The 19478-nt window shown below is 25.9% G+C and overlaps 6 protein-coding genes across 8 annotated transcripts; 3 read left to right on the top strand and 3 right to left on the bottom strand.

The window, feature by feature from the left end:
- The first annotated feature begins 4 nt into the window (after positions 1-4).
- On the top strand, positions 5-1854 carry LOC122511801 (phosphatidylinositol glycan anchor biosynthesis class U protein). The gene is made up of 4 exons (XM_043627289.1): positions 5-150; positions 229-431; positions 652-1363; positions 1447-1854. Exons 1-4 carry the CDS (start codon positions 9-11, stop codon positions 1698-1700), a joined length of 1311 nt encoding a protein of 436 aa, XP_043483224.1. The 5' UTR covers positions 5-8; the 3' UTR covers positions 1701-1854.
- Positions 1855-2709: 855 nt separating this feature from the next.
- LOC122511800 (putative helicase MOV-10) lies at positions 2710-7939 on the bottom strand. Its single transcript, XM_043627288.1, has 11 exons — positions 7602-7939; positions 7152-7274; positions 6175-6627; positions 5865-6029; positions 5406-5699; positions 5011-5133; positions 4620-4834; positions 4077-4359; positions 3688-3982; positions 3116-3494; positions 2710-3041 (listed from the first exon to the last, which is right to left on the bottom strand). Exons 2-11 carry the CDS (start codon positions 7217-7219, stop codon positions 2809-2811), a joined length of 2508 nt encoding a protein of 835 aa, XP_043483223.1. The 5' UTR covers positions 7220-7274; positions 7602-7939; the 3' UTR covers positions 2710-2808.
- A 365-nt stretch (positions 7940-8304) lies between these two features.
- On the top strand, positions 8305-18165 carry LOC122511773. 2 transcript variants are annotated; one of them, XM_043627247.1, is made up of 2 exons: positions 8305-8604; positions 17319-18165. In XM_043627247.1, exon 2 carries the CDS (start codon positions 17366-17368, stop codon positions 17702-17704), a length of 339 nt encoding a protein of 112 aa, XP_043483182.1. In that variant the 5' UTR covers positions 8305-8604; positions 17319-17365; the 3' UTR covers positions 17705-18165. The 2 variants fall into 2 exon arrangements, with proteins under 2 accessions (XP_043483182.1, XP_043483181.1); XM_043627246.1 differs by lacking the exon at positions 8305-8604 and adding an exon at positions 16710-16890 and having other exon boundaries at positions 17319-18162.
- Positions 8619-13353, bottom strand: LOC122511769. Of its 2 annotated transcripts, none has more exons than XM_043627237.1 (11): positions 13215-13353; positions 12636-12947; positions 12351-12439; positions 11977-12142; positions 11681-11802; positions 11017-11384; positions 10430-10575; positions 9892-10057; positions 9373-9569; positions 8833-8987; positions 8619-8760 (listed from the first exon to the last, which is right to left on the bottom strand). In XM_043627237.1, the coding sequence occupies exons 1-11, from the start codon at positions 13255-13257 to the stop codon at positions 8668-8670; spliced, it is 1857 nt and encodes a 618-aa protein (XP_043483172.1). In that variant the 5' UTR covers positions 13258-13353; the 3' UTR covers positions 8619-8667. The 2 variants fall into 2 exon arrangements, with proteins under 2 accessions (XP_043483172.1, XP_043483174.1); XM_043627239.1 differs by having other exon boundaries at positions 12636-12944; positions 13215-13333.
- Positions 13417-16408, bottom strand: LOC122511771 (TIP41-like protein). The gene is made up of 6 exons (XM_043627244.1): positions 16185-16408; positions 15472-15652; positions 15065-15244; positions 14508-14730; positions 14239-14397; positions 13417-13844 (listed from the first exon to the last, which is right to left on the bottom strand). The coding sequence occupies exons 2-6, from the start codon at positions 15648-15650 to the stop codon at positions 13620-13622; spliced, it is 966 nt and encodes a 321-aa protein (XP_043483179.1). The 5' UTR covers positions 15651-15652; positions 16185-16408; the 3' UTR covers positions 13417-13619.
- A 361-nt stretch (positions 18166-18526) lies between the features above and the next one.
- On the top strand, positions 18527-19404 carry LOC122511775. The gene is made up of 2 exons (XM_043627248.1): positions 18527-18680; positions 18846-19404. Exon 2 carries the CDS (start codon positions 18893-18895, stop codon positions 19226-19228), a length of 336 nt encoding a protein of 111 aa, XP_043483183.1. The 5' UTR covers positions 18527-18680; positions 18846-18892; the 3' UTR covers positions 19229-19404.
- The last annotated feature ends 74 nt before the right edge of the window (positions 19405-19478 follow it).

The raw sequence follows: 19478 nt of genomic DNA, 5'->3' as shown, positions 1-19478 counted from the left end.
TTAGAAAAATGAAGAAAATGTTTAAGACCGAGTGGCTGTTTTATTATACTTTAGCTGGTGTTTTACGATTTTTATTAATGAAATCAAGGTACCAGGAGATAATCAGTGATCGGGTGGAAGTATCAACGTCTCTAAATTCTTGGAAAAGGGGTTAGTTCTCAAGGTTCAATACTCGCAAATATTTATATGAATGTTGGAATTTTTAACGAAATTATTTTACGTTTCCAGTGACCGAGGGTGTTCATTTACGAAATTTCGGTATAGATCCATACAGTGGTGATTTATTCCACGAGACGCCGTTATGTCTCGAAGCATTTAGTCTTATGCAGAAATTTTTAACAGACACTTTTTTAAAGTTACTTTTTATTCTGACCGATTTTACAACCGCTTGGCTCATTGCAATGATAGCCAGGAATTATTTCACCGAAGTGGTAAGATTTCTATATTTTAATATTTAATTTTCCTCTTTCCAGAAGAAATTCAGGAAAATAAAAATAAAATAATTTATGTCAATAAAGTCAGGGAAATGACAGTAAAAACAAAATTTTTGTCAGTTAAAGTCAGGGAAATGTCAGAAAGAAAACCACCCTGAAACTAATTTACAGTGAAATAAATAAATAAATTGACTGAATTATTTAAATATTTTACCAGGTGAAACGTGAAGAAGAAGAGAAGAAATTCAATAAATCAACGGACAAAAATCGACAATATCCAAAAATTCCAGGTCCACCTTCAATGCCACATGTGGCAGCAGTTTATCTCTTTAATCCATTTATCATTCTCAATTGCGTGGGTCTAACGACAACAGTATTTACAAATTTTCTCTTCGCAATTGCACTATTTTCAATGATAAAACGCTCGACATTCTTTTGCTGTCTGACAATATCAATTCTCACACTTCAAGGTCTTTATCCAGTGATATTGATGGTACCGGCGACAATTTACATCGTCAGGGAGAAAAATGAGAAGGATAAATATTATTCGGTGGGGAAAATAATTTTCACATTCGCAATTATTTTGAGTGCGATTTTTTACATTTCCTATCGTATCATTGGAAGTTTGTCATTCTTTGAGAATACAATTGGCTTTATTTTAACTGTTCCCGATTTGAGACCAAACATTGGACTTTATTGGTATTTTTTCACCGAAATGTTTGAACATTTTCGATGGTTATTCATTGCGTCGTTTCAAATTAATGTCAATTTATTGTACGTGGTACCATTGGCATTGAAATTGCGACGTGATCCAATGCTTCTTGCTTTCTCCTATTTGGCGATTGCTGCTATTTTCAAATCTTATCCATCGATTGGTGATGTTGGATTTTATATGTCGTTGTTGCCGCTATGGAAGCATTTGTTTCAACGTAAGTTAATTTTTACTAAAATACTAAAATTTAAATTTATAAATTTGTGTGAATTTTAATTTTCTTCTTTCTTTTTTTTGCAGATATGCAGCAAATTTTTATAGTCGGTTGCTTTATGCTCTTTTGCACAGCATTTGCGCCGACAGTTTGGCATTTATGGATTTTTTCACGATCGGCGAATGCAAATTTTTATTTTGGCGTCACATTGGCATTTGCAATTGCTCAAATTTTCCTACTTACTGACGTGTTATTCGCGAGTGTTAAACGTGAATTCTCCTTGCGTCACGGTCTTCATTTGGAGATTAATGGAGAGAAGGCAAAACTTTTACTTGAATAGTGTGTAAATAAATTACTTTCACAGTATTTTCAATTCCAAAATCAAGTAAATCTAAGTCTTTAGAAATTACATACGTAATGTAAGTTCAGTCCGCTGCTTTTTTTACATCCATACATCGAAAGTTTAATAAAGAAAATAAAGGAAAATTTCTATATCTCTCGTTTTTAATTAATTTCTTATTTTTAAAATTAGATCGTTTTATATTTAGGACTTCGGATCAATAGCACAGAATTTATTAGATAAAAAAAGAAGATCCCTGTAGGTTGTGAAAAAATTTGATACAAAATTTTTTATATTAAAAGTACATTTTCTTTATTTAAAAAATAATTTACTCTCCCGTTCACTTCAGTATTTATTTTTTTCATGAGTAAAAAACATATTTGTTACTATCACAGTTGGACTTTAAATAAAAGTTCCTTAACTCGTAATAGAAATAACAATTGTAAAACTATTTCAAAACTTATTGATAACTTCTTTTAAATAGTATGTACAGTTATTGTAAACTTCGATATTTTTTTGGTTCTGCAGACTTAAAATTTTTTTCTAAAAATACTTTAATTACTTAACATTAATAATAATAATAAAAAATTTCGTAGTCTTTAAAAATATTTCTATATGAAAACATTGAAAATATTGACAATATTTAAACATAAAATTTCACTTAAAAGTATAAATTAAATAGTTAAAAAAAATAAAATTACATATAAATTATTATTCTTATTATAAGGAAAAGAGAAGAATTTTACTGTTTATCTCAAAAAGAGAGAAGAGTTTTAAAAAATCAGTATTTCCAATGTTTCTATTTTACAAAAATCTTGTTTGTTTTCTCTCACTCTTTCTTAAAATAGATCACAACTGTTTTATGAAGGCATATTTCGTTAATATTTAAAATACGATAAATGACGGAAATAAAAAATGTAAGATTGACTTAATAAAAAAGAAACCAGTCAAGTATATATAAAGAAAATAGCTGAAAATGATTTTTCTTTTTTTAAAAAAGTAAAATTTGATTTAAAAAATTGTTTAGTAATTTTTTCTTTTTTGTTGAACATAATTGAATATTTTTCGTTTCTAAACTTTCTAGAATTGTAAAATTTGTTTTCAAAAATTAACCGGCGGTGTTTATTTTTATTTCTTGAACGTTTTTCGCCAATTTAAACACTTCATCGTCATTATCACTCGAGAAATCATAGTACGATGAATTTGAATCTGAATCCAGTGAAATTTTATTTGGATCCGTTGAAATTGTCTTATTACCAAGAATTTCCTCCGCAAATTCATTGGGCGCGCTCAATTGTTCCTCTATTGTGCCACTATTCGAACTGCTGTACGTACCAGAATCTAGAAAAGAATTTAAAAAATTCAATAAAAAATAAATTAATTAAATTTATCCTGAAAAAGAGAATTTTTCTCACCAGCTTCGGGTGATCCGTGAATAGTTATTACTGATGAATTGACAATTTCCTGTGTTACTGAAGTAACTGGTGAGCGCATTCTTCTCTGCGGTGTCACATTTTCCGGTAATGGATGAACTCGTTCTTCTAAAATTTCACTTTCATCAATTGGAAGACTTTCCGCTTCGACTTCACGATATTTCGTTGGATCGCGATTATTTAATAATTTTGCGCATTCGTGATCATTCATTTCGCGTAAATGGAATTCATCGCCAACAATTGCTCCATTCAAATGACAATAGTCGATAAATCTCTTCCAGCAATGATCGATTTGCAAAATCATTGGATTCCCCACAACAATTAGCAAAGCTTTTGCTCGCGTTATTGCCACATTGAAACGCTGAAAAAGATTAATTTTAATTAATTAATAAATTAATAAAAAAAAATAAATCCATTCATTCATTAAATAATAAATAATTAAATATCAAAGAACGTTAAAGATTATTAATAAATAAATTAATTAATTAAAAAAGTTCAATTTGGAATGGAATTTTTTCCGAAATGATTTTGCAATTGACATTAAAAATAATTACCTTCTTGTGCGAGAGGAAACCAATGTGAAATCGATTGTCATGTTTGAAAACTGTCGATCTCACGGATGAGAGAATTATCACATCCTTCTCTTGACCCTGGAAAATTTCAACTGTTCCGACGGCGATGTCGCCCCATCCTTTTTTTTCAAGGGCACGCAAAATAATTTGTCTCTGCAGACGAAACGGCGTCACGATTCCAATATCTTTTTGCTTTATTTTTCCATCTCCCATCGTTTTGTCTAATATTTTCTCCACATAGTCCATAACAATCTTCATCTCACTCTCATTACAAACACTGCAAAAGGAATCAAAAACATTTTCTTAACATAATAAATTTTTCCAACTTAAATTATTTGAAATTTTCCTTATTAATTATATAAAAAACAAACCTGGGTGATGATTCGTGTTTCTTTTCGAGGCCATGAGTCGCGTGAAATATAATGGGGAATTTTTTATTTGGCAATTCGGACCAATTTTCAGCACGATGAATTTTGTGACCACCGCAAATTTCCAATTCACTGTCGTAAAATAATTCATTTGGAATGCGAAGAATTGCCTCGTGACTGCGATAATTTTGCACTAATTTTGTAATGAAATTCGGATCATATTTTCCTTCTTGACACTTTTTATAAATCTCGAAAGAATCCATAAATCTCTCCAACATCGATTTACCTGTTAATCATGATTTTTTTCAATTTAAATTCGTTTTGTAAATTTTTAAACGGTAATTTTTATTATTTAATGTATGCTTTTAGTTATTTTATTACTTCCTTCATTTATATTATTCTCTTTATTTATTCATTTCGTTCAATAACTTTTTTTATGTTACTATTTTTTTTAAATTAAAAATTTGAGAATTATGGAAAAATATTTGTGTTAAAATTAATTAAATCCTGTTCTATTCAAGGAAGAAAAAAAATATTTCTATTAACCTAATAAACAGTGTCCGATTTTCGTCATAATAACCGGGCCCAATTGTTGTGGATCGCCAGATAGGACAATTTGTGCGTGAAAGCGTCCAACGTGTCCCAAATCCTCGCCACTTGTTAATCCGATTGGAATGAGAGATTCCGGCTGCGTTGCTTGACCAGCCTCATCAATAAAAATATAATTAAAGTGACTCTCCCACAATTTCATTGATACCAATCTGAAATTATTTTATAATCATTTATATCATAATATTAAATTTTTTTAAAAATAATAAATAATATAATTATTTTAAATATGAATTAAACTAATTAAATTTAATTTTCAATTTTCAATTTAATTATTAGAAAAAAATTTATTTTTATTATAATTTATTTAATTTGTAAATTTTTATACCTCATACAAGTGACTAGAGTCGTGATAACGATTCTCTTCTTAATGAGCAAATCTCTTGGTAGAAAGATTACTTCTTCATCAATGAAATTCGTACATTCCTTGATACTCTCGTCCACGTCTTTACTAAAAGAAAATTTTTAATTATTTCAAAATATTATTTTTATTATCAAGTTAATATAAATATTTCTATAATTTTCCTTTATTTGTAACAAAAATTGTTTCTTATTACGTACTTACTGTTATTTTAAACATAAATATAAATAAATAAAATTAGTTTACCTTCTAATTCGTATTTTTTTTATCAAATTGGAAAAAGAGTTTAATTTAATTAGAATTTAAAAATTCAAGATATTTTTTTTATTTTATAATAATAAGGAATAAATTATTAAACTTACGCGTCTCGGGAGGGACTGAACATACGGAACACCAAATTCGATGGGACATTGTTTAATAATCGTTTAGTCACTTCATCAGCTGCCGCATTCGATGGCGTACAAACTAAAATCCTGTCATTTTGACTGCTAACGAAAATTTGCGAAATTGCCTCGACAATTGTCGACGTTTTTCCAGTGCCCGGTGGACCGAATAATAAATACGGTGATGGATGCGCCGTTTTGCCGACAATTCGCTCCACAGCTTGCATTTGCTCTGGATTACTCTTGATACTTTTGTCGAACCACACTAAATCCCTGAAAAAAAATTAATTTAAAATTTTCCAAATAGTAAGTAAATTAAAATTTCAGTTTTTTATTTTTTAATATAAATAAACTCTAAAACCATTTAATTATCTTATTAAATAGTATAAACTATTAAATAAAGCTACAAGTTAATAATTAGAAAAGGAAAAAACTTACTTTTTTGGCCTATTGTAAACACTTCGCGGTTGTGGAAACAATAGAGATGTTAATTTATAATCGTGAATCAAACTAATTGCATAGTGACAAACACGAACCGGCCAATTGGGCCAACGAAACTTTATATTATATTTGGCATCTTCCCTGAATGCATTGTAGAAAGTACTGAAACATGAAATTTCACTTATTCGAAATTAGTTTTTCAGGACAGAAAAGAATAGGAGAAAAAACTAAAAAATTTTGATTTGAAAGAAAATAATTTAATTATCTCTCAAGAAACGGAAAATAATAAAATTTGCTTTTGACTCACTGTGTATTTGGCCTGGCGACAATGTAATTTTCACCAATGAAATTAACAGTTAGAGTGTATTTTCCGGGTGCATTCCATTGATAGAGTTCGATGATATCATTCGGTAATAATGATGGTCTATCCTCTGCTAAGCCAGGAACATGAATTACAAAACCACCCGATGAATATTGAGCGCGTTTAATTCGCCATTTATTTAAATTGTACTGTTGCATTGAAACATTATTGTAATATTCCTCGAGATAGAGAAGCAATTTTAATATTATCAAATAATCCTCCTCCTTCACTTCCTTCATATGCTGAACAATATCGAGAAATTTCAACCATTTTACACCTTTCTCCGAAATACCCGGATAATGACGGCAATTTTGCTTCAATAAATCCAATAATTCCTTTGGTAGCGGATATTCTGGAACTGGAAGTAAAGACACCGGTTCAACGCAGCTGTACAATGATCTAAAAAAGAAATTTTATCATTATTTTCCAAAAGTCAATTTCAATTTTCTAAAATTAAATCTTTAAAAAAAGACAAAATTTTTCAGAATTTTTTTTTCAATATTTATTTCTGTGGCAATTTTTTTGTTTTATAAAGAGAAAAATTGTCAATAAAAGAGAAAAAATAACTTTTTCTTTTTTTGACCTTTTTTGAAAAATTAATTTAAAAAGATTCGCCAAAGATAAGAAATTTAATGAGAAAATTACTGAAATAGATAATTTAAACGTATTATTGAGTATATAAAAAAAGTGCAAGCCATGATAAGAAATATAAAATTTCTTTGTTATTATCAGAAACAAAACACGTCTTATGTTTCATTATTAAAAAAAAATGCTGATTCCTCAAGGAATTTTTAATAAGAATTATGCAGTTCCATGGGATGTTTCATAATAAAAAAAGTACAGAAATCAATATTAAAAACTAATAATTTTGATCTTAATTTATAAATAATTAAATAATAATAATAATAATAGTAAAAACTTACTCTAAACGTCTATTTCGATTCCTTTTCCTATTTTTTTGGCTATTTTTTCTTTTTCCACTCTGATCCATTTTCTGTTTTTTAATAAATAACTTTCCTAATAAAATATTTATAAATCATTTGAATCTGAAAATAAAAACAAAATATATTTAAAAATTTTTTTTCTTATTTACTGCTAACAAAAAAAAATCCAATAAAAAAAATTCGTTCCGAAAATTGTTTATTAAAAATTGATTACGAAATTAAATTTTATAAACAAAGGAGGAAAACGTAAACGAAAAAAATATTTTTGTTTATAATTTGACTGTGAAATTTCATTTGCATAAATGACAACAAAATTCAAGACAAAAGAATTATTTTAAATTTACAATAGAAATAAAATTTATAAACTAAAGAATAAATAAATAAATAAAAAATATTCGACGATATTTTCAATTTTAGAAACAAATTTACCTGCAGCAAGTTTTTTTTTGTCCTTTATTCCAAGCATTAATTTCAAAATATGACGCACAAAGTACACAAAATTTGTTCCATTGATTAGTAATGTCTTTGACATGTAATACACAAATTTTTTCCATGCGACAAATTTTTGTTAAAATTTTCGAAATTCTTGGCTGTGCGGATGCTTCTGTATTTTTTTTTAACACGCACGAGGAGAGAAATTTTGTACAATTGATGATTGGAAAATAATTTGGGAAATAACGTTCAAGAAAATGGAATAAATTAAAGAAAAAGTCCAAAAATTTAGAAAGGAATCCCCTCGTTTTTTGACTGAGAGAAAACTAACACACTTGTAATAAATTTTTACTTGTAAAAATCAAGGCCACATGCAACACGTGTGACACAAGCCAATCAAATTTGAGAATTTTGTCGTCTGCTACATGCCGTGAAAATGACCGTTAGATGTCGCAGTGTTACCACTTCCGGTTTTGGTTTGAATTTCTTTTCTTTATTAATAGTAAAAGTAATAGTAGGTAAATTGTAAATTTCTTCTAAACGGGGAATTTTACCCTATTTAATAGTTTTGGTCTAAATTATTAAGTCGTTTATTTATTTTTTTCGAATTTATCGTTTTTACGTTGTCTGCGCAGGCGCGCAGTGTGTCGACTAAGTTAGTCAATAACCGTTTTCTTTTTTACACTAATAACTCATTTTTGTTTATTTATTATTAAACCAGTGTCGATAATTGTTTACTATCGAGATAAACAATATATCATTTATCTCCAAACAGTGTTTGATTGTAAACTTCAAATAGTGTTCGTAATTGGAAAATACTGCTGTGTTTGACTGACGACGTTTCGTAGAACATAACCTCAAAAGCTTTCAAACTTTCCAAACATTTTCAAACCTTTAATAACAGAAATATTTGTGGATTAAAATGTTTTCTTCGGACCATTTTGACATTTCTATTTGGATTGGTTTTCGAATTACTGATCTTCGATACAGAAGACTTAAGGTTAGAGAATTTAATTTTACATTTTCATTAAAAGCGATAATTTATTTTTTTACAAAGTTTTGTTTACGTTTGTTCATTAAATTGTAATTCTAAATTAACGAGTTCTATTCCTTGCGATATTCTCGGTGAATTTTCCCCCGATGATACATCCGAGGACTAGAATATAAAATTTGGAAAAATTACACATGGTTTTGGTAAAAAAAGAAGTAATTTTTTGTATATATTTACCTGGTCTACTTGATGTACCTGTCTGGAATGATTCGGCAGACAATGTCCACTGTACTTTTTATTTAAATACAATGCCACGAATGTAATAGTCAATAAAATAGCGATAACCCCCAAAGATATTCCGACACTTGCACCGACAGTTAGATTTTCTGCGACTAAAATTAAAATACTTGGTAAATAACTGTTTTTTTTGGGTAAATAATTTTGTTTTGATTTTGTTTTGCAATATCCTAACAAATAATACGTGTAGAAAATATTTGCTAGTAGAAAATATTTATTAGTAGAAAATATTTACTAGTGGAAAATATTTGCGAGTAGAAAATATTTACTAGTAGAAAATATTTACGAGTAGAAAATATATTTACTAGTAGAAAATATTTATTAAAAGAAAATATTTGCGAGTAGAAAATATTTACTAAACGAAAATATTTATCGTTGATAAATGTAAAAAAACTAAAATCGTCTAGTAAATTTAAAGTTATTTTCGCTTTAGATAAAAAGTCTTTTTTAGAAATAAATTTTCATTGGGAAATTATTTACCACTTTCTGCTTGTTCTTTCAGAAAGAGTTGAATTGAATCGAAAATCTCGTTACTTTCATTAGTTTCCTGTAATCTGCCGGCACATTTCCAAATTCCAATTTCTTTCACAGTAATGTCTCTTATCATTATTCCACAATCGCCCATTTTTGTGCTATTGCCACTGAACCAAATCTTCGTCTTTCCATTTTCAAGGGCACTTGAATTTTTTTTTCCAATTAGACAATTTTGAAAAAAATTATTCAAAAGAATACTATGAATTTTTGAAATTATTTACTATTTTATTTTTAAATTCAGTAAAGAGAAAATAATTTAAAAAATTTTGTTTTATATTTACTATTTTAAATAGTAATTTAATTTACTATTTTATTTGAAAAAAAGAAATTAATTTCAAAGAATTTTGATTAATATTTATTTTATTTTCAATTTTTTAAAATATTTATTTTCTTTTTAATTTTGTTATATTTTTTGAATTTTCCACTTTTAATTTTTTAAAATAATAATAATAATAATAATGAAACCTGTTTTCTTGAATTTCCTCGTTAATATGAATTCCAAGGCCAGAGGGCGAAAAAAATCGGCAATATTTAAGAGCCACTGGATTTGGAACTATTTTGCATTGAAGACTCACGACGTCTTCGACTTTTTGAATCCAAATTACTTTGTTTATCGCTGCTAATGGAGTTTCTGCAATTTTTGTTTAATAATTATTGTTTTAATTTAATTTTTAATAATTATTTTAATTTAATTATGATAATTATTAAATTAATTATGGAAATTATTAATTTTATTATAGTAATTATTTTAATTTAATTATATTCATTATTAAGTTAATTATAGTAATAATTATTATTAATTATTTACTATAATTAACTTGATAATTACTATAATTAGCTTGATAATTATATTAATCATTATTTAATTACTGTAACTGTTAATTTAAAATTAGAAGTTAATTTTTTAAGTGATAAATTACTGACAAGTTTATTTTTCATATATATTACTCATTAATTTTTTTTTCATAATAATTCACTTTTTTTAAATTAAATTTACACAAACCCGAGATACGAACGTCGATATTGGCACTGTATTCAAAATTAGGACTATCTGGACCCATGTGACAAGTCCATGTGCCATTGTGCTCTTTTTGGGCATTTTTTATTGTCACTCTACATTCCCCAATTCCTAGTTTCATACCAAGAAAACTAAGAATGAAATTATTTCATTTAATTAATTTACGTAGAATTTTATTCCCAAGCTCGTTTTTTTCTTATTATTTTCTATTTTAATTTAATAATTTAATTTTTAATTTAATAATTTTATTATTATTATTAAAATGTAAATTAATAAAAATTATTAATTTAAAAAAATAAAAACAAAATTAATTAATTGAAATTAATAATTTAAAAAAGAAAAATAATTTCACAGTTTTTCTGCAGATATCAAATTGAGACAAAAAACGAATCAAAAGTTGCGAAATATTAGATTGAAAATTAAATTAAATATTAAATTGAATATTAAATTAAAAATTAAATTAAGAATCAAATTAAAAATTAAATTGAAAATGAAATAAAAAATTAATTAAAAAATTAATAATTCAAAAAATAATTTCTTATTATTGTTGATTACTCGATTGGAAGAATTACCTGTATAAAATTGCATCGCCACTGTCGTTTGGCGTTAAAATAGTGCCATTTGGTCCTGAGAACCAACAATAACGAAGAGTAACGTGAGCCGAACATTCGAGAGTTAATTCTTTGGAAAATGTCGTTATCACCGGTGTCACTGATTTTGGAATAATATTATCGCTAAAAAATCCCCTCATTCGTAGTCCGGGAATAAATATATAAGCACCGAGGATTTTTTCGCCAATTTTTCCCGTCAAGCAATGCCACGTTCCAAAATCCTCCGGCGTTGGATCCTCTATCGTTAGACCGCATTCTTTTTTTTCAAGACCATTTCCATAATAACCGAATCTTCCTTTTCTCAAACCATCGGATAATTGAAGTGCCACCTGAAAAAGAAAATAAAATTATTTTATTTTCATTTCTCTAATTTATTGATTATCTATTTTATAATCAATCAATTATAATATTATTTATTCAATACTTAATTATAATATATTTTCTTATTTGTAATAAATATAATATAATAATAATTATTATAATTATAATTACAATAAAATATAATAATTATGGTATCTAATTACATTAAAATATTAATTCTAATTCTAGTAATTACAATATAATAATAATTTTATTATTAATTTCGACTATAAATTAATTAATAAGAAAAAAATGTTTCTCAAACCTGTGATTTGTTGGTTTGTGAAAATCGACAGAAATCAGGTTCGGATTCATAATTTGGAATATTGCAATAGAGACGTAAAAATTTTGGCTCTTGCTTATAACCATAGATAATATTCTCATTAGCTGTAGAAAAGAGAAAAGATTTTTTTTCGTACTGAAAATAATTTTCGTAAAGAAAAGAATTTTTAAAAAAAAAGAGAATAAATTCTTAAAGTTAATTGAATCTTTATCCTTTAATAATTCGTAATTCATTATTCATTTTGAAAATAAAATAAAACAAAAGAAAAAGAAACGTACATGAAATATTGACATTCACAATTGATGGGATTTCATGAATTTTTCCTTTCACTCCAACTTCTGCTCTCCATATTCCTGCATTCGCTTCTGTCGGTTTATTTATATCAATTATGCAATTTTCATCTGCAATGTCGACTAATTCATTTTTTAACGATGGATGATTTACCTGAAAAAATTATATTTTTCGGTTATTTTCACTTTCACAGTTTTTAACAATCTGAGAATTAGAATGCAAAAAGAATTTACAATTTTAATTGGAACTTTTACTAAATTCTATAGAAGTACGAATTAAATTAAGAATTAATAATAGTAAATTAAGAAAAAAAAAATAAAATTTGTTTGAAAAAAATAATTTGATGATAAATTTATTTTACTTTGCAAAATTTACTTCTGTACGCCAGAATCAATTGATAATCCAGTCCACTCAAAATAGAAACTTTATTTTCAATTAAACTAATTTTATCTGAAAAAATAAAAAATTAATTTCTCTCGTTTAGATATAAATTTAATTGTTATTAATTATTTCTTAATATTATCTAATTTGATAATAATTATTACAATTTCATAATAATTATTATAATTTGATAATGATAATAATTATTAACTTTATAATTAGATTTTCTAATAATTTAAATATAAAACAATTTTTTTTACTTTACCGAGTATTTTTACATTAACAGCGTCTTGAATTGTTTCGTTCAAATTTTTCGATGTCAATCTCCACCATCCTTCGTCGTTTTTACCAACATTTTTCACTTTAACGCCACATCTATTATTTTCCGACCAATAACGAATACGATCGTCCTCGGGAAATTCATCCTCACCTTTCAAATTAATATTCGCATGATTCGGAGTTCGCAGATAACATGAAATTTCGTCATTTAAATTTGCCAATAACTGCAATTGCATATCCTCGCCCTCTTGAATTTCCAAAATTGTTGGAATAATTCTTCTCAAAATGCCCCAAGCTTCTTTAAAAATCCAATTTTTATTTATTTTTTGTATTTATTCATTTATAAATATTGTTTATTTAATTAATTAATTTATATTTAATTAATTTAATTATATTTATTTATATTCATTTATATTTATTTATTTATTATTTATTTCACAGTTTAGGCCAAAAATCAAAATAATTTATTGATAGGCTCAAGGCTCTTTAGTAATTTTCAGAGAAAAAATATAATCAAAAATTAAAAAGGCAGATTTTTAAAAACTTATTAAAAACTTTTTCTTACTCGTTACTAGAATGAGAAAAACGACAAATGTTTTTTGTTTCATTCTTCTTTTCTTTTCTTTTTTTCTTTTATTCTTGAAAAATTAACGTTCCTTGTTTTTCTTACAAAAGAAAAATTGAATTTTTCTGTAAATATATTTTTGCTTCGATTTTTTTTGTTTACAATAAAAAAAAATTGACGTATGAGCAGTGTAATCTTAATATGCGAGAAATTATCAGGAATTGATTATTATCATATCTAAATTAACATTTTCAACAAACATTAGCATGAAAAATAGTGTTCAATTTTTTGAAATTTCTTTTCTCTCTCTTTTTCTGTCGAGTGACATTTAAAAATAGTTTTTTTGTTTCGAGAAAAAACGTTTTTGTGATTTTTGTGATGGATAATAATTGAAAAAGTGGAAATTTAAGTAACCGAACTGATTTCACTTTCGTTTGACATTTTTTCTGAATCACTCGCGACACTTGGCGTTGATTTCGAGTCGCACTTATTTACTGTGAGAGTTTCCTCTTTTGAATTTGTTGAATTTGCGTCAGTGGGGGTTTTCATTATCAATTTGTGATAGAGACTTTTTTTCAATGGAAGATGAGGCGCTATTTCGTTTGGTTCCGTGAACAAACACGGCGGGGCCTGAAAAATGGAAATTTTTTTAATAAATTATTGAATAGGTGGAAAAAATTTTATTTCTGAATTTTTCACTAAATTAAATATTTGAATAGTTGAAAATTTTTAAATTTAAAAATTGTTCGCTAAATTGAATATTTGAATAATTGAATGTTTTAATTTCAAAAGTTTTACTAAATAAAATATTTGAATTACAATTTTTGAATTTAAAAATTGTCCATGAATTGAATATTTGAATAATTAAAATTTCTATTTGTAAAAATGATTTTAATCTTGAATATCAGAGGAATAATTTTGAATATTTGAAATTCTTTTGCCAATTAGGTGAATAATTTTCAATTATTGAAAAATTTGCAGTAATGATGAAAGAAATTAATTTAGAAAAAAAAATTCCCTTTACCCGAATGTCTTGAACTTTTGCCTCCCTCGTTGTGAATTCACGAAGAAGATAATTGTGTCCGAATTCGTGATAAATTCGAGTGTCGTTCACCCTCAACATTACGTTGTCAATTCGCAAAAAATAACGCAGTAATATGAAAAAACTAGTGGGCATAACTCTCTGTAAAAATATTTGCAAAAATTATTACAAAACATGATTAGAATAGTGAATAAATAATTGTAAAAAATTAATTAAATAAATTAAAAAGACACGTTTTTCAGAAAAATTACCATTTTTATCGAACAGGCAGCAATTCCATTATCGTGTAATTCATCCTCAAATAGTGTCAAATCGACGTAGAACAAAATTTTATCCTTTCTCTTTAAATTCTCGACATTAATTCGTTCATCGGTTTCTTCAATTTTAAAATCGGACATTGTTCCCATATAATCTGTCGTGAATGTCCAATCGAACGGCTTTACCTTCTCCTCCAAATATTCTTTACTATCGGCTCTGGAAAAATTACAATTTAATTAATAAATTGAGTTGTATTTCGCAAAAATTAAATTTCGGCCAAGTTTATGATCAACAATTTATAACAAAAATTGTTTACATTTTTTTACATTTTTCTAAGCAAATTATTTCAATTATTGTTGAATTCTATTATTATTGTTTAATTATTATTGAAAAATATTTTCAAAGGGAATAAGTTTTATTATTTTAAAATAAAGAAAGGAAAAAATATTCTAATTTCTAGAGAGGAAATAATCGTTTATTAATATAAATTAAAATAAAAACGGAAAGAGCATTTTTAAATTGAAAAAGGAAACTTAAATTTTTTATTTACCTCGATTCCTTCCAAGCTTCTGCACATGCTAATTGTAAATTAATTTTTCCATTTGAAACGTGTGTTAAAGCGTCGAGGGCGTTAAATTTTAAAATCGCACCATCCTTGTGCTTTAAAAGTAAAATATTATTTGGAAAAACCATATCCGGCATGTGTGGCATATCGAGAGTTCGATTGAATCTAGAAAAAATAAAAATTGTTATTATTTAATCGATTTTTAATAATATTATTATTATTTAATCTATTTAATCTATTATTATTAAATTTTTTATTAATATCAATATTATTATTTACTAAAAATAGGAAACGATAAAAATAATCAAAAATAATAAAATCGTAGAAATAATTTACGAAAAAAGGAAAATATAAATCTTTTTGATAATTTTGATTTTTAATTGGCGACTTACATGCAAAATTGGCACGACGACGGATCGTCGGCAGAGCAACCTTCCTCCGTTTTTGAGCATTTTGAGTGTAGAATATGAGATTGAGTATATTTTATATACCAGGGTGGAAAAATATGTTCTTCCTCACTCACTGGCAATCGTAAAATATCGATTCCACCATGCACTCGTATTGTTGTCATTTCTGTAAATTTCCCACGATACTAAATTTATTATTAAAATTTACTACCTTTCGAATTTTTCATTCGAATTTTCATATGGAAATTTATTATTTCTTGAATTTTTGAATTGATAACTAATATATTATTTACAAGGTTTATAATTTTCGTTTAAATCGTTCAAAATGTTCAAAACGTTTAAAATTCTGCTATTGAAATAAATTGCAAAAAAATAGAAAATAGAGAAAAATTTGCTTTCTAGAAAATGAAGAAATAGAAACTAAATTGTTTTTCTAATAATAAAATTATTTATTGAAATGAAATGTGTATAATTATAAATTTTGCGGAAAATTTGACACTTTGGGAATACATAACCTAAAAATTAGACTGCGGTTTAATCGATTTAGTTTCATAGGCTTCTTGAAAGGAATTTTTCTATTAAAAATGAAACTTATGCTGGGGGACTAAATATATAAAATTTTAATTAATTTATCAGGTGGAAAATAATTAGTTTTGTGGAAATTTTCTAGAAAGCAAGTGTGAAAAATTTTAACCTACCTGCTATATTGAATCACTGACAATACTTGCTTTTATTGAGAAAAAATTATACTCTTTGTATAGAAAATTTACATTTCATTAAAGAGCTTATTTTATGTTAAATGTTTATTAACACAGAGTGGAAAAAAATTTGTTTGACGATATTTGAAATTAATTTCAATCATCAAAGTGGAAAATATACTGTTTTCACACCTTTTGTGTGTATGACAGCTTTACTTCTATAATACCGGCTGAGAGAATATTCTTCATTTGGATTCTTTTATTCTTTCAATTATCATTTTTTTTCTTTTTAATTGAAGGAATAATGTAAGTATGATGTAAGCATTAGAAAAGCTACGTTAGGAAATAGTAAAGCGAAAGAAACATTAATCTACTGGAGTAAAAAAAATTAAAGAAAATTAATTTGCTATTTAAAATTTACCGCTTGCGGAAACTCTAAAATTTTTTCGTGTTTATCATTATACTACGTTGGTCAAGAATTATATTTCAAGATTAAAAACGGAACTTAATGTTTGTAAACAATTTGCAAATTATCAGTAAAATCTCAGCGTCTCTGGTATCTGCTGGTCTCTGCGCTTACGATTTCCAAAGTATTTTTACATTGTTTTCTTGATTTTATTCTTATATTGAATGAAAAAATAAATAAGAAAATTGATTTTAAAGGATAATTACAAGCAGAATATTTTTTGCTTATCGTGTACATTGAGTAAGTAAATATATTGTTAGAGAATTATTTGAAAAATAAATACTTTCAATGTTGAAATTGAATCTGTAAATTGAAACCGGAAAGGATTTTTTATCTTTCTTTTTAAAAATGTATACATGTTTATAATTTAAAATTTCAAGTAAAGAATTTAAAAATTATTTTAAAATTAGGATTATGAAAAACAAAAAATTGGTTTCTTTCAAAATGTTTCAAAACTTTTTTTTTAATAAAATATAGGTAGAATATAGGTAAATATTAAATATATATTTCTTTCTTATATATAATATTGAATTTATTTGAAAAAATACTTCCATTAAAAGTTGAAATCTTTTTTTAAATATTTACATATTTATAATATAAAAATTCGCATATTCGCATTATTCTTTAATAAACATTTAACATATTATAATATTTTACATTTTTTTCAGATTGGGAATTATTTTCTGCAAATAGTTAAAAATCTGCCTCAAACATAATGTCGACTGGCTATTATGTGAGCGAAGCATTAATTAAATTGCAATATGAACGAATAGGTATTTTAGAAGATATTTGTGAAGAGGTTGAGCAACGTTTTGGAGTCGAAAAATCAAAATGGGAAGCTGGTTTTTCAAAAAATGACATTAACGTGCGACTAGAACGAGTAAAAGCAGTTTGGGATAAATTTGAGGCTACATATGAAAAATTATGCGAATCTGGTCCTGATGATTCTAACTTTTACAAACATTCGAGGACTCGTCCTTTACGCTCTCATCATAATTTGTATATGAAAACACTTTCCATGTTGATCACACTTAAGGAATCATTCGATAATTAAAATAATGGGTGATAAAGAAATCATTGGTGGATAAAATTTTTGCCATCAATTCGATATTTTCATTAAAAATGTTAAAGCAAAAATTGCATTTCAATATCCATCGATTTCATTTTTCGTTTACGGCTGAAAAGTCATATTTCTTTACGATTTTCTAATCGGTAAAAGAAATCATTGCACTGGATAAAATTTTTGCCAATTCGATATTTCCATTAAAAATTTTAAAGCAAAAATTCCATTTCAATATCCATCAATTTTATTTTTCGTTGAAGACTAAATTAAAAAAGAACATGTTCTTTACGTTAATAATTTACATTGAATTGTTAACTTTAAAAAAAATATTGTTTAAAAATAAAAAGAAGATAATTTGAATATCTTTACTTAATATAATGTTTACTCTTATTAATAATAATGTATCAATTTTGTAACCAGTGTTTATAAAAAAATAAAATTAATTTTCGTACTTAACAAATGATTTTTAATATTTTTAAGAAAAAAATTATTATCTGCTTAAAATATTTAATAATAATTAGATAATTTAAAAATAATAGGTAATTATAATTATAATTAATATTAATTAATAAAAATAGAAATAATATTTAATATAATAATAAAAATATACTTAATATACGTAGAAGAATAAATAGAAAAAGTAAAACAAAATTTCAAGTAAAGAATTTAAAAATTATTTTAAAACGAAACAAAACAAAAAATTAGTTTCTTCAAAAATTTTGTTCTTTATTAAAAACAAAAAAAAACATAAAAATTGAAAACAAGTGAAAATCGTGAAAACATTTGAAACGCATAAGCGACGCAGGACGCATATTAAAAACGCTTTGAAACTCGTAAACAGTTTGCAATTTTTACATTAGTTTCATTGATTGTTATTTTGTATAAATAAATTAATAAATAAGAAAATTTATTTAAAGGACAGTTACAAGGAAAATATTTTTTTGCTTATCGTGCACGTCGAATATAGGTAAATATTAAATATTTCTTTCTTATAATAGTGAATTTATTTGAAAAAATAATGTCATTAAGAGTTAAAGACTTTTTTAAAATATTTACATATGTATAATATAAAAATTCGCATTATTATTCTTTAATAAACATTTAACATTATAATATTTTACATTTTTTTCAGATTGGGAATTATTTTCTGCAAATAGTTAAAAATCTGCCTCAAACATAATGTCGACTGTCCAAGCGGCCGATGCATTAATTAAATTGCAACATGAACGAATAACTATTTTACGAGATATTTGTGGAGAGGTTGAGAAAGGTTTTGGAATCGTTAAATCAAGATGGGAAGCTGGTTTATCAAAAAATGACATTAACGTGCGAATAGAACGAGTAAAAGCAATTTGGGATAAGTTTGAGGCTACATATGAAAAATTATGCGAATCTGATCTTGATGATCCTTTTGTTTCCAAACATTTGGCGAATCGTCCTTTACGCTCTCATCATGATTTGTATATGAAAACACTTTCCTTGTTGATCACACTTAAGGATTCATTCGATAATTAAAATAATCGGTGATAAAGAAATCATTGGTGGATAAAATTTTTGCCATCAATTCGATAATTTCATTAAAAATGTTAGAGCAGAAATTGCATTTCAATATCCATCGAGATTTTATTTTTCGTTAAAGACTAAAAAGTCGTCATGTTTCTTTACGGTTGTATATCATTTGAAATAATTTACCATTCAATTGTTAACTTTAAGTAAAAAAAACATCGTTTAAAAATTAAAAGAAGATAATTTGAATATCTTTACT

This window comes from Leptopilina heterotoma, unplaced genomic scaffold (genome assembly GCF_015476425.1).
Source record: "Leptopilina heterotoma isolate Lh14 unplaced genomic scaffold, ASM1547642v1 Lhet_90, whole genome shotgun sequence".
NCBI classification, from domain to species: domain Eukaryota; kingdom Metazoa; phylum Arthropoda; class Insecta; order Hymenoptera; family Figitidae; genus Leptopilina; species Leptopilina heterotoma.
The sequence above is the reverse complement of the archived record's forward strand: the minus strand, read 5'-3'. Positions and strand labels throughout refer to the sequence as shown.

Coding starts and splice junctions, on each gene's coding strand:
- LOC122511801 (XM_043627289.1), top strand. CDS start 9: ATGAAGAAAATGTTTAAGACCGAGTGGCTGTTTTATTATACTTTAGCT. Junction 151..228: donor TCTAAATTCTTGGAAAAGGG/GTTAGTTCTCAA, acceptor TTACGTTTCCAG/TGACCGAGGGTGTTCATTTA. Junction 432..651: donor GGAATTATTTCACCGAAGTG/GTAAGATTTCTA, acceptor ATATTTTACCAG/GTGAAACGTGAAGAAGAAGA.
- LOC122511800 (XM_043627288.1), bottom strand. CDS start 7,219: ATGGATCAGAGTGGAAAAAGAAAAAATAGCCAAAAAAATAGGAAAAGG. Junction 3,495..3,687: donor GTTTCCTCTCGCACAAGAAG/GTAATTATTTTT, acceptor AATCTTTTTCAG/CGTTTCAATGTGGCAATAAC. Junction 3,042..3,115: donor TCACGGATCACCCGAAGCTG/GTGAGAAAAATT, acceptor ATTCTTTTCTAG/ATTCTGGTACGTACAGCAGT.
- LOC122511769 (XM_043627237.1), bottom strand. CDS start 13,257: ATGAAACAAAAAACATTTGTCGTTTTTCTCATTCTAGTAACGA. Junction 12,948..13,214: donor TTTTCTCATTCTAGTAACGA/GTAAGAAAAAGT, acceptor GGATTTTTAAAG/AAGCTTGGGGCATTTTGAGA. Junction 9,570..9,891: donor GAGGAAATTCAAGAAAACAG/GTTTCATTATTA, acceptor AAAAAATTCAAG/TGCCCTTGAAAATGGAAAGA.
- LOC122511771 (XM_043627244.1), bottom strand. CDS start 15,650: ATGACAACAATACGAGTGCATGGTGGAATCGATATTTTACGATTGCCA. Junction 15,245..15,471: donor TCGTCGTGCCAATTTTGCAT/GTAAGTCGCCAA, acceptor TATTTTTTCTAG/ATTCAATCGAACTCTCGATA. Junction 14,731..15,064: donor GAAGCTTGGAAGGAATCGAG/GTAAATAAAAAA, acceptor TAATTTTTCCAG/AGCCGATAGTAAAGAATATT.
- LOC122511773 (XM_043627247.1), top strand. CDS start 17,366: ATGTCGACTGGCTATTATGTGAGCGAAGCATTAATTAAATTGCAATAT.
- LOC122511775 (XM_043627248.1), top strand. CDS start 18,893: ATGTCGACTGTCCAAGCGGCCGATGCATTAATTAAATTGCAACATGAA.